The sequence below is a fragment of the Macrobrachium nipponense genome, chromosome 17, assembly GCF_015104395.2.
Source record: "Macrobrachium nipponense isolate FS-2020 chromosome 17, ASM1510439v2, whole genome shotgun sequence".
In the NCBI taxonomy this organism is placed as follows: Eukaryota; Metazoa; Arthropoda; class Malacostraca; order Decapoda; family Palaemonidae; genus Macrobrachium; species Macrobrachium nipponense.
In genome coordinates, this window is record NC_087210.1 from 83,119,642 (window position 1) to 83,131,683 (window position 12,042).

Below are 12,042 nucleotides of genomic sequence, written 5' to 3' on the forward strand. Positions count from 1 at the left end.
CTTCATCGTCTGCTGCTGCCTCTTCCCCTTCGACTTCTAAGGCCCATAAGCCGAAGAAGAAGAAGGCTGCCTTCCCCCTAAGAAGTCTCCTTCGGGAACTTCTAAGGCCCGTCCCACCCCGGTGGGACGGGGGGTCCTTCTGCTGGTCCTCCTGCTCCTTCGGGAGCGGGGCCCGTCTCCCCTTCCGTAAGGAAGAGATAGACGGGGACCAGAGGAGTATCGGTTAGCTCTGGTACTTCCTCGCCTGGGTGCTAGCGGCGATGCCGCTACGCCCAGGTTCCGGCTCGTCTCTCGTTCGCGAGAGATCCCGAGTGTACGGTCTCCCTCGGGGAGACGTGCAGCCAAGTTTCCGGCGCCAGAGTTCGCTCGGCGCCAAGACGCGGCACGGAGCAGAAGGCTGGTGAGAGACGCTCAGGTGACTCTTGCCAGGCCAGCGGCCGCTCTTGCAGCGACCAGCTGGTAACCCGGGTTTTCCCCCCTAAGAAGGCTCCTTCGGGACCTTCTAAGGGCCCGTCTCGCTCCGGCGATTCGGGGAGCTCTTCTGCTGGTCCTCCTGCTCCCCTCGGGAAACAGGGCCCGTCTTTTCTTCTACCAAGGAGAAGAAGACGGGGACCAGAGGAGTACCAGCTTCGGCTGGCACTTCCTCGCCTGGTTCTAGCGGTTCTGCCGCTAAACCAGGATCCGCCTTGGCTTCTCGTTAGCGAGAAGTACCGAGTGGACGGTCTCCCGCGGGAGACCGTCCAGCCAAAGTCTTGACACTCGAGCTCGCTCGCCGCCACGACCTGAAGCGCGGAGCAGAAGACTGGCGAGTGTCGTGCAGACGACTCCTCGCTAGGCCAGTGGCGCTCTCGCAGCGACCAGCTGGCTGCTCGGGTTGACATGACGGTCGCTGACCAGCCACGGGTTGAGGCGAGGAAGGGGTCCCCGCGGTCGTCGGTACCAGCCCACGGCTGGTACCAGCGGCTCGACGCGCCGAGAGGACGCCTCTTGCCGGTCTCACCGCGACAACCGAGCCTAGCAGGTCACCTGACGCCGCTCCCATCGGGACCGGGCTGGAGACGGGCGGTAACCATAGCAACAGCTCGCCTGACGCTAGAGATCAGCGTCGACGTTCTCAGCCGAGCCTCTCGCCCCAGGCGAGCGGCAAGGCTAGGCCTGCTGCTCGATCGCCACTGCGGGTGGACGATCAGCAGCAGCCCTCCAAGCACGCGGGTCCTGCCAGCGGAGCTAGGGGGAGCGTCAGGTCTGCCTCTCCTGTACCTTCAACCTCCTCGGGCTACACCGGGAGGAGCGAGGTACCTATGTGATCGCGAGAGGTGCGCCGCTCGCGATCCGCTATGACGCCGTATGGACCAGGCACGGTTCTAGGACCGACCAGGACATACGCGCAAGTAGCTGGAGGCGACCGTCAGGGGGTCTGCCGCTGTTCCTCCTTCTGAAGGAGGAGTATCTCGGGATCTGTTCTTGTTGGAGGGACTGGACGGTCCTACTCCGCAAAGACACGGTTACTCCCGAGATACAGAGGAATTTGCAGAAGTCATTAAGCTGATTCGTCAGCATAATGACCTTGCGGAAGGATTGCCGCTCCCACCAGCAGAGCCCACGTCTCTGCTCGAGTCGTTTTGGGGCCCGAGAGGGAACCCAAACCGACGGTGGGTCTGGCCGCGATCGGAACTTGCCGATTCTGTCTCGAACCAGAAGTCCTCTCGTCTCCGGACAAGAAGGCTCTCTCAGTTCTGGCCGGTCGATCAAGCTACTTCCACCTCCTCTACTGCGACAGCGGCGTTTTCTACGTGTCTTCGGACACCGTATTTGAATACTCCTTCGGTCCTCCTGAGAGGTTTCGACCTCGACGAGGACTGGAATGAGTCGGAGGACGGATCGGCTCTCTCCTGTCAGGTGTCGATCAGCCCCACCCAGACGACGTTCACAGTGGCGGCAGACCCTTACCTACAGTGAGAGTTTCGTAACCCTCCGCGGGAAAACGTTTTCTCCTGACGATACGTTTTCCCAGACTCTGAGAGGCCATCGCCGCAAGGCGATGGCTGTTCCTACTCTTCTCCAACTGCTAGTTCCACTGGGAAGGCGAGCGAGTATCCAATTCCTCCCCCATTCCCTCTCTTCCTTTACGGTTACGAGGGAAAGGGGAGGGATCCTACAGAGATTTCTCTGTAGGATCCCACGTTCGGGACTGCGCTACCGGGGGGACCTTCGGGTCCTACCTGACGTAAGCCCCGGTCGTTGAGGAGGAATCCTGCCCCATTCTCGTTTTCTACGGGAATCGAGAGGACCACCAGCCGATATCGTTTGACGAATTCGGTGGGGGTTTCGCAGACTGCTTAGAATTCTACGGAATTTCTAACGCATTCAGTGTTCGAGTTTTACGATCTCCAAACACTTACGCGAGACCACGGTCCAAAGTGAGCGAGACGAGAATCCCCGATATACACGATAAATCCCCGATATACACGATAATCGGGAACCTCGCCCTATGCTCGAATTCCTGGAATTTCTAGCATTGGGAAGAAGACTGCTGCTGAAGAAACTATCTCACAGTAGGCGACCAACCTGGACTAGAGAAGATCGGACGGGAATATCCAGTTTGGCTTGAACTATCGTCTTAGTATTCTGTTCACCATTGAAGCTTTCCTTCGAGGAAGACTTCTCCTTCACTCTCTTTGATAGAGATCGAAGGTGGTCGATCTCCAATCCTTATTTGTTTTCTAGAAGGAAAGAATTTAGGATGGAGATCGTTGTTCAGAATCCTACAAATATACTACGTATATTAACCTCGCGACATGATTCTACTAAGCAGTTGAATTGTCCGAGGGGTAGGCGCATATCCTAGTTAATCTACGGATTGCGACTTATAAGAGAAGTATTCTAATTGAACTGCAACTCGGGGTTGCCTGCAACCTCCCAGGAGTTTTCAGTTTCAATTTTATATACTTATGGTTTTGTCACGACAACACCATTTCAACTTTTATATTTACCGAAATTCGTTTCGCCTAAATATAATTGCTCGAGCATATCTTTTATGCTCGGTAGTTCTAGCCGAACGCATTCCTTCGTGGAATAATGGATTACCTGGCAACTCAGGATGACGAGTCAGCGAGAGCTCAGGCTCAACTACTGCGTATTGTAACTGCCTGATAGCAGCTCAGTATCAGCTGGGCCTCCGATATGCACGGTCATGTATGTCTCTCTCTGCCCTGCTTTGATTGACTACCGAACCGTATCTCTGCCCAACAATCATGGACTTAGGTCTCTGATTAACGGGATTCTCGCAATAATGAAGGACCATCTACTGCTGTGACGCTAGATTCCATCGCCTTCGACATTGCGAGAATTTTCAACAGAGATATCTCTTGGACTCTTTCATCTTTCTGTTTACCGCACGGTAACAGAAGTCTGTACAAGTCTCCCGCTGCATCGCACTGCGATAATGCGAATGATTTTGCAGACATCTGAGTTTGTCTTCAAAATATGTCTCTTATTCGTAGGTGTACAATTGTTCATTGTTCAACCGAATTACGAGATGTGTCAGAAGACATCGCCTACTCTCCGACCTGACAGCTCTACTTCCAAATGTTCAGCCCATGAGAAACAGTTCTTCAGGCGGCTTTCCCCTGTGTTTTCATTACTGAAGAACGCCCCGCTTTCATTGCAACTACGACTTCTCACCGGACAGCAATGAAATAGCGGTTAGCGTTTTCAGTCATTCGTAAGCACAGGTTATGAATCTTGAGAATCCTTTCTCTCGATTCATCTGTGAAGACGTAGGTTGCATTCAATATCTACCTTCGTCTTCAACGGTACATAGTGTTGTTTGTCCTCCTTTAGCTGAGATTCAACAACCATGAGATGTTTTACCTTCAGGGACCTCGGTCTCTAGAAGGCAATTGACTTTCGCCTGTTGGGCACATGCCTTAAGAGAATCATCACCTCGCTGTCCGGCATTGGTGACAAACAAATACATTATTTGTTTGGTCTCTCGGCATAACCCTTTAAAGGCGAAGGTCACGTGACTTACTCGGATGCTTTGACAACTTGCCTCCTACCGAACGCAGTCAGTCGGCAGCTGTCAGAGCGGCCGATTTCGTCAGTTACGAAACTACGCTGTTGACTTAGTTCGGTTGTTACAGAGCAATCATTACTTCGTTTTAATAGCTTGTCACAGTACCCATACCATTGACACCCATGGAGTGTCGGTGTCCTATCCACTACCGAGAACTTCGCTGCATGGGGATAGGAGGATGCGAGACTTCGTGGCAAACGGACAGACCAGTATGGGTACTGGACATCACCCGAAGTAAGAGAAGAGGGATAGGTCATGCGACTATTTCCTTCTTTTCCTCTGAGGAACTGCATGACTTCTCCTGCGAAGTCAAGCATCCAGGGGATGGGGATCCGTGACGCTCGATTTCGTACCGAACTTCGTAGCGAAGACTCAGAACCCTTCGGTCCCTGACGGTTGGTTCGAGTCGTTCACAATCCCCTCCCTAATGGACTTCACCGCCTTCGATGCGAAGGAGATGCTGCCTTGTCCGCAAGAACTTCTCCGTTACGCAGGTACTGAAGGCAGGGGTCTGGTCAACCAGACCACATGCCCTTCCTTCTACCTTCGGGATATTGCCCACAGGTCCTTGGATCTTTTTCCTTGGGACCCGTGGTGGCTGCTCAACACGTTGTGTAGCGAACCCAGACCCTCGCAGGCTGAACAGCATCGAGTCCTGGTGTGACCATAAGAATGGATGAGTGAATGAGAGTGTGACTGGCTCCTCTTCCCATCTTTTTCTTCCCCTCTACCTGTGGTTAGAGGGACACGGTCGTCACCCTGCTGGATAAGGACAAGATGCAGGTGAGCTACTCAACAGAGCCCCATCCTATCCCTTTCACTAGGGATAGGAGCGTATATCCACCACTTCCTCCAACAAGGGGGAGGAAGTGGATGCCAGCTTGAGACAACCCATACTTTATGTTGCCTCTTGCAAACAGGAACAAGTTCTTGCTTGCTGGTACGAAGAGATACGCTTGCCTCTCTCTTAGTACTCGGCCCAGAGGTCTGACCATTGATCCTGCGGTGCACACCCCGATCAATCGGACAGAGGCTTGGATCCCTCCCTCGCTCTTACGACCAGGGAGGCATTCCAGGGATGGACGAACACCAGTCTGTTCATCAAAGACTCAGATTCCTCCCACCAAGAAGTGAGTCTTCCTATTGTTAAAGGACCGATGGTTTGTATTACGTATCGGAACAAATGACAATTTGTCGAAAATTGCATTTTTCCTAACTATACAAACCTGAGGTCCTTTACATATAGTCCCTCCTCATGCCACCCCTCACTCTGCGTATTTTGTATGGGCCAAAAGCAAAAGTGATTTGTTTACCTCCCAGTCGCGCGGCGCGCGACTGTCGGACAAGCAGTTAACTACCGTTCTCCCCTTGTTCGAAGCTTACGACCGTTCCAGCTGCCGCTAGCTACTTCCTATTGTTAAAGGACCTCAGGTTTGTATAGTTAGGAAAAATGCAATTTTCGACAAATTGTCATATTCTGTCCCTTCCCACCTCCAACGGTGGGATTCAGCTATATATATATCTGACAGGTAAGTTTCATGAACAAAATGATATTGTTATGATACAATAAAGTTTGTTCATACTTACCTGGCAGATATATATAATCAAGACCCGCCTCCCCTCAGGGGACAGTGGAAATAAAAATTATGAATAGAAAATGGGAATGGTTCCTGATACCCGCCTCCCAGCGGCGGGAATGGGTACTAACCACCTGGCCTATCACTGCGTGTGCCGGGAGTTTTTGAAATTCTGTCGGACTTCAGAAAATACAGCTATATATATATCTGCCAGGTAAGTATGAACAAACTTTATTGTATCATAACAATATCATGTTCATGTGAGTGAAATAATTTGTCTATTCTCAAGTATAGGACGTATATTTTAATAGCTGATAATTATTTTTGTCTTCTTAGAATTGTCTGATGTTAATACTGTCGTAGCTTCTATGCCAACTCCAGGGGCACCAAAGAAAGTAGATGAAAAAGCATTCTTTGATGTAAGTATAGTAAGTGTTGTTGATTAATTGAATTGTATTGTGAAATAACCCTTTGAAAGATAATGTATGGCAGTAGTTTAATAGAATGTAATGTTTTGTCGGGATATTTTGGCATAACTGTGAGAGAAAAGTTTCACTATGTTTTTGTGTAAAAAATTTTGGATTTGGTTTAACCAAATACTTGTTTATAAATAGGTTACTGTAGAAGTTACATGGCATGATTAACCTAGTTATGCATGAGTGATGATATTAAGAATCCAGTTCCAAGTCGTTCTGGAAGGTAATTATAGTGTGACCCATGTACCTATATGGTCGCTTAGATAGAGATGTATTAGAAGTCATCCATCAAATTGGTTTTTTTGTTTTGACAGCTGCACACAAAACGACGTTCTTACAACTTTTGTGCATCAGATGGGCAGGCTGCTCAAGAATGGATAGAGAAGATACAATCATGCCTGCAGTAAAAATGCCCACAGTGCTCTTGGCAAAGATTTGATCAGCTGTACCCAAAGAAACTATCTTACTGATGTACTTTTCTTCAGTGAAGAATTTATCAGCTAATCACTTTTCTGTCCAGCTTCATTGCAATGAGTGATTTGTGAGCTTTGTATTATTGCTTTATTCATTTTGTTTTCCCAGTTGCTAATTGCAAAATCTTAAAAGATGTTCCAAGAGAACAACACCCTCCCTGCCAGTCTTATGTTATTTATGTGCAATGTATATTTGGGCTTTTAAAAGATACAGGGGACCAATATGATATCATTTGATGTTTAAAGCAAACACATTCTTTTATGATTTACTGTTATTTCTTCGTCTTGCCATTGAAGAGGGCTTAAGGGGTAAATCATATTAACATTTAGGCAAGGGAGTTGTGTATACTGGAGTCACTGAAGTTCTTGTGAAGTTGTGTTTTAAAAAAGAAAATGGATCTTGTTCATTTTTCCTCAGAGGAAATTTGTTCTAAGGCAATGATAAGTACAGAATCATATGGCAGTGTTTATGCTGGTATAGAATAATTAAAGGTTAGATTAACTGATTGCAGCACGACAAACTAAAGCAGTTGTAGGGTAACTTAAAGATTTGTAGAGCAGCAAAAAATTCAGACTTTAATTTCAGTTATCAAATGAGGTACATGAAAATCTTTTATCAGGTTTGTATATTTTTTAACTGTTAAGTCAAAATCGTTTAAAAAGTATGAAATGCCTTGGACAAAATTAGTCAGTCTTTGAAGCTCATGTGTCGGTAAGCAAAGTATTTGAATACATGTTGCAATACAATGTAATGTCTTTCTAATCTCAGTATGCTTGATGTCTGGAATTGAAATGTGCATTGTAATGTGTTAAAAAAGGAAACAAGTTTAGTATTGTTCCATCTTTATTTCTTCTTTTTGTAGGGAGATTTTCTATATTTAGTACAAAGGAAAAACTACTTCACGAGAAGGAGTCATAAGACTTAGTTCATAAGACATCATTTTAATACTTTCAGATCAAATAAAAAGCATCATTTATGAACAATTCTGTTTTCATGGTATTGAAGGTCACGGTAGCTAAACAGGAATTAGGTAAATTTTTGTGCAACTGGAAGATTTTTATTCCTAAAGATGTGAATTCATATATAGTGTAATTTACTGAAAAGCTCAGTATGCCATACAACAGCCAATCTTGCATCGTTGTTCTTTTAAATTTGTTTTTATCTGAAATCTAGAATGCTGTTTTTCAAAAGTAACCATAATCATTCTACAATATTAACAATAGAGGATACTGTTATTGCCTTGCAAATGGAATATTTCTTACTTAGGTTGTTTTATGGGAACTGTTATTAGGCAAGCCAAGTAGTTGGGCATTATTCCTAATACTGTGGTTGTATCTCTCCAAATGTGTATGGACACAGGCACACGCACACTAATCCTCACAATTAAACTTCGGCATTCCTTTTTAATTTACTTGTATGATTTTTCTCCGTATTCAAGTGGCATAATGGACTTGTGTTTCAAGTGAGTAAAAGTAGTAGGATTTCCTTTGAAATGTGACAGATATGTTTTATGAATACAGTTTCCTGATACTTATGCCATTAATTTGTCTTATAATGTCCAGTGATGTAGGTGGGTATATTAAAAATCTCGGAAAGACTTTCAAAAGAAAAAACATTGAAGTGTTAGGTTGAAGAAGGTTGCAACGTTTTCATCCGGGTATTTTCTAAGAAAACACATGAACTGGAGGAATAACAATATGGGTGTTTTCTTTCTCAGCTGCTGAACTAACATTGTGTCATCATATTTTGGTGCTAGGCTTCTGCAGTATGATATGTATATTGCCACGCAGACACAGTAGTATTAAGTTATTAGCATCTATTTTTTGAAATACAGAGTAGTATTGCCAAATAATGATGGCACTTTGGTAGCAAGGTTAACAAAATTGTTACAATAGACCTTACCATGTGTAATTTGTTATATGACCCCTCTTTTTTCTTTTCCATAAGTTAAAAGAAGTCATAAAGTTGGGACTTGTCTTGCAGTCCAGTTATACAGTATTTAGTAATAAAGCAAAATTATGGCACAAAAGATTCTTGAGGATGTTAAAACATAAAATAAATTTGTTTGAAATACCGAATGATTGCTGGCAGTGTTGCTAGAACCTAGCTCTCCATATAATGCCAGTGACGCAGATAGGAGGGTCAGAAGGCCTTGAGTAAAATAATGAATATTTTTGGCTTTTGTACATTGCTGACCTGTGTATGATTATAGTAAAGGAAGTACAATTCAAGACCCCATAATAAGTACCCTGCAACTGTAACTCTTGTGCTTATTGTTGAAAAGAGAATTTCAAGGGTTATTTTATATTTTATTTAATGATAAGAGAACGTGTTGGGTATTCGGTATGAGATTTTTACAATAGCTGAATAGGTTATTAGCTTACGTAAAAGTTGTTATTCTCATCAGTCTTGATATATATGAATGTGGGGACAATTCCCTTTTAGGGATGTGCTCCTATCATTAAATAACTGTTGATGTGTATCTTGCTGTTCGTAACTGTTATGTACAAACAAGTTATCATTTGTAGTGTGATCATAATTGTAAGTTGACAAAAAATTGTTAGAGGACTGATGGCATGGGTTTTGTACTAAGTATAATTAGTGGAATCGGTTGAACTTCAGTGAGTTGAGGTCGTTACTGGCGAGATTCTGGGAGCAGAGCTAGATGACCCTAGAAAGCTCATTGTTGTGATTGTGCTAAGGCAAACTGAAATATTTCTTTTATATCCAAATATGAGTTGTGAATTATTCTGAATGTTTCAGGGTTAATGCTCATTTTAGTAGTGATATTAAGTCATGGATTGAATAAAGCCTTGGCATTGTTGTGGGTCATATAGTCTTGGTTTATGTTGAATCTTCCTGACGTTGAGTCTTGCTGGCATGCCAACTCCTGTATTTTCAATACTCGTAAGATCTAGTATGTGTGAAAGACGTGCATTGTAAAAAGTTTAGGAAATTATTGGGGGGCTCAAAGAGTGCACCTCTGCTAGTCATGACATAGAATTAATTTTTTTATTTTTTCTGAGGGTTAGATTGAATTTAGTGTTATTATTAATCTCCAACCACCAGTCTTTTGTGTTGAAATTCTTTGATGAAGTTGAAGTAAAACGTGTTGATATTAATATTTAGTAGCAACAGATATTTAGTATTATGTACAGTAATTTGCTTTTGTCCCTATTTCAGATAAGTCCCTCTTTTCTGATTGTGTTGTTTTCTTTTCTATTTGTAGAAGCCTTTTTTATTATTTTTCTATTTTGTGTCTTAAAGACACCAAGCTTCATTCAGATGGACTTTTGGTGGAAATCTGCATGACTGCACATTTTTATACGTTGTTATTCACCTTCCAGATTAGCTAGGTACTTCATCATTCATCATTCAGTGTAGTGATTTAAGTGTGAAAATGTTCCTGTATGGTAGTTCATGAAACACCAGGAGTCATTTTACTATGTATCCTTGATTTGATTGTTTATGGAAGTCTTCTTTTGGTGTCGCTTGAATAGATTGAGTCGATATCTGCAAGCATAGCATTGTAAGTTGACTGCCGCGTAAATGTTGGAGGATCTGTTTACAAGAGTTATTTTTTATTCTAATTTGATCCTCTTCTACTTTCTGGAATCTGTTGGGCATTGAAATGACAACATTTTGGAAAATTCATGTTTTGATTTTACTTTTTATTATGCTTTAACTGTACTTTAATTAGTCTCTTCATATAGGCATCAATTTTGACCGCTCGTGTCATCTTGGGGTTTTTCCGTTGTGCTCCTTACAAATATTATTGTTAACTTTGGAATGGTCAGTTTTTCTTCAGAATTAATTTGATAAGATTGCTCACTTTTTTTATTTTGTATAAAGAAACTGTTAAAAAAACTTATGGCATGATAGTACTGCAGGGATATACAGAGAAAAATGGGCCCACAAGAACACAGCCATAAGGGAGTATGTAGTATGCTCTGTAAGCTTCATTCATCTGTAGCTTATTAAGGTGTTCAGCCATTTCCTGTTAGGCAAAGCATTTAGGCTGTGTTTGGGAGACAATGCTTCTCATTCTCTTGGAATATTGCAACTCCAAAGGAAGCAATGCCTGCATATTATTGCACATTTTGTAGTCATTTTAGGTATGAACATAGATGTCAGTTTTATTTTAGCTAAAGAAAGGGACACCCAGTAGTATTTACTGTCATTTTATCAAAGTCAGCATTATTCTCATTTCCTTAGGGATGATGGCACTTTGTGCGTTCTACTGCTTTGAAAAGTTCACTAATGTATAAAGCAGAGAAAATCTTAAAATATTTTGAGTTGATCTCATACAAATTTAGTTGTATGAAAATTTTGTTTATTTTTTCTAGCTATGTTGTTATATAATTCTTTGGAGAATGGAAGAGTATTTTTTTTTTTTTCATTTAAATGTCATCCTGTAATCTGGCTAATATCCACATTTGTGGATATGAAGCAGTTAAACAAATTACCATTATTTTTTTTAAATAAAAGTTTTTAGTTGTCATTTTTGAGGGTTGTAGTTTTTGTGGGAAAGGTAGTATTTAGGAAGCAGAATGATTGATGTAACAAATTTTTTTTTGAGTTCTTTATGCTTCTTATTGGTGGTTGGCCCAGAGAAACATCTTACCTCCCTGAAAAGATGGTAAATCTTCATTGCCTTCAGCACATGCTATGCAACTATGTATTAATAACCTCACTGGGAGTAATGTTTGGTTCCTTTTCTCCTTGAAATTGGTAGGTTTATGCAAGCAATGTCTCTCATAGAGAAAATACAGTATTAAAAGTAAATACTCTCAGTATTACTTGGTTTTCAAAATTTTAGTATGTTAATTGGATCCTAGCCCAAAGTGTATGTAAACTGTGTAAATCATAAAATTCTTTCTTATTATGAATAATAACCAGCTCACTGTTTTGAATAGACAAGTCATCAGAAATACCAAGTTCTTAAAAAAACTTACTCTTATATTGAATATTTTAATTATGCTGTTACAATAGCTGCTCCTTATCAGTCCATATGCTGTGACAGATGTTAGTAATTGGTTTCATTGGTCTGTGCTTGGTTCACTTTTATTGACTTGTTAATAAAACTGGTATTCAGATATTTCAGCACGCCCGTCTCTCCATGTCTCTGATTAGCAAGCATATTAATTCACCGTCACATTTTGATTATCAGGGCTAGATCAGGTGTACTCTATATTTTATGTGATGTTTTACAATGTTCTTAAAAGTTGCTTTTACTGCCATTTATTAAATGTGACATGTTATAAAGTCCTGATAGTAGCTTCACTCTTGACACATTTTTCCACGAATGGAATTACTATCTCAGTAGTAGTATGTTTTCTGTAGACGTAATCTACCGTAACCCATTCTTTTGTGTTGTTTGTGTGGCAGTGGGTATTGAAAATTCCGTGATGGTGAAAGTGCTTGTTAATTGGAGTGA

The 12,042-nt window shown here is 42.6% G+C and overlaps 1 protein-coding gene across 1 annotated transcript in view; it reads left to right on the forward strand.

Annotated features, from left to right (window-relative positions):
- The window catches only part of LOC135196387 (myotubularin-related protein 5-like), a gene marked incomplete in the record, with an annotated part of 65,746 nt that extends 53,951 nt beyond the window's left edge, over positions 1-11,795 (forward strand). Inside the window, 2 exon segments of the mRNA XM_064223183.1 lie at positions 5,992-6,074; positions 6,446-11,795. Coding sequence (XP_064079253.1) covers positions 5,992-6,074; positions 6,446-6,538 — 176 coding nt within the window.
- Positions 11,796-12,042: the final 247 nt, after the last annotated feature.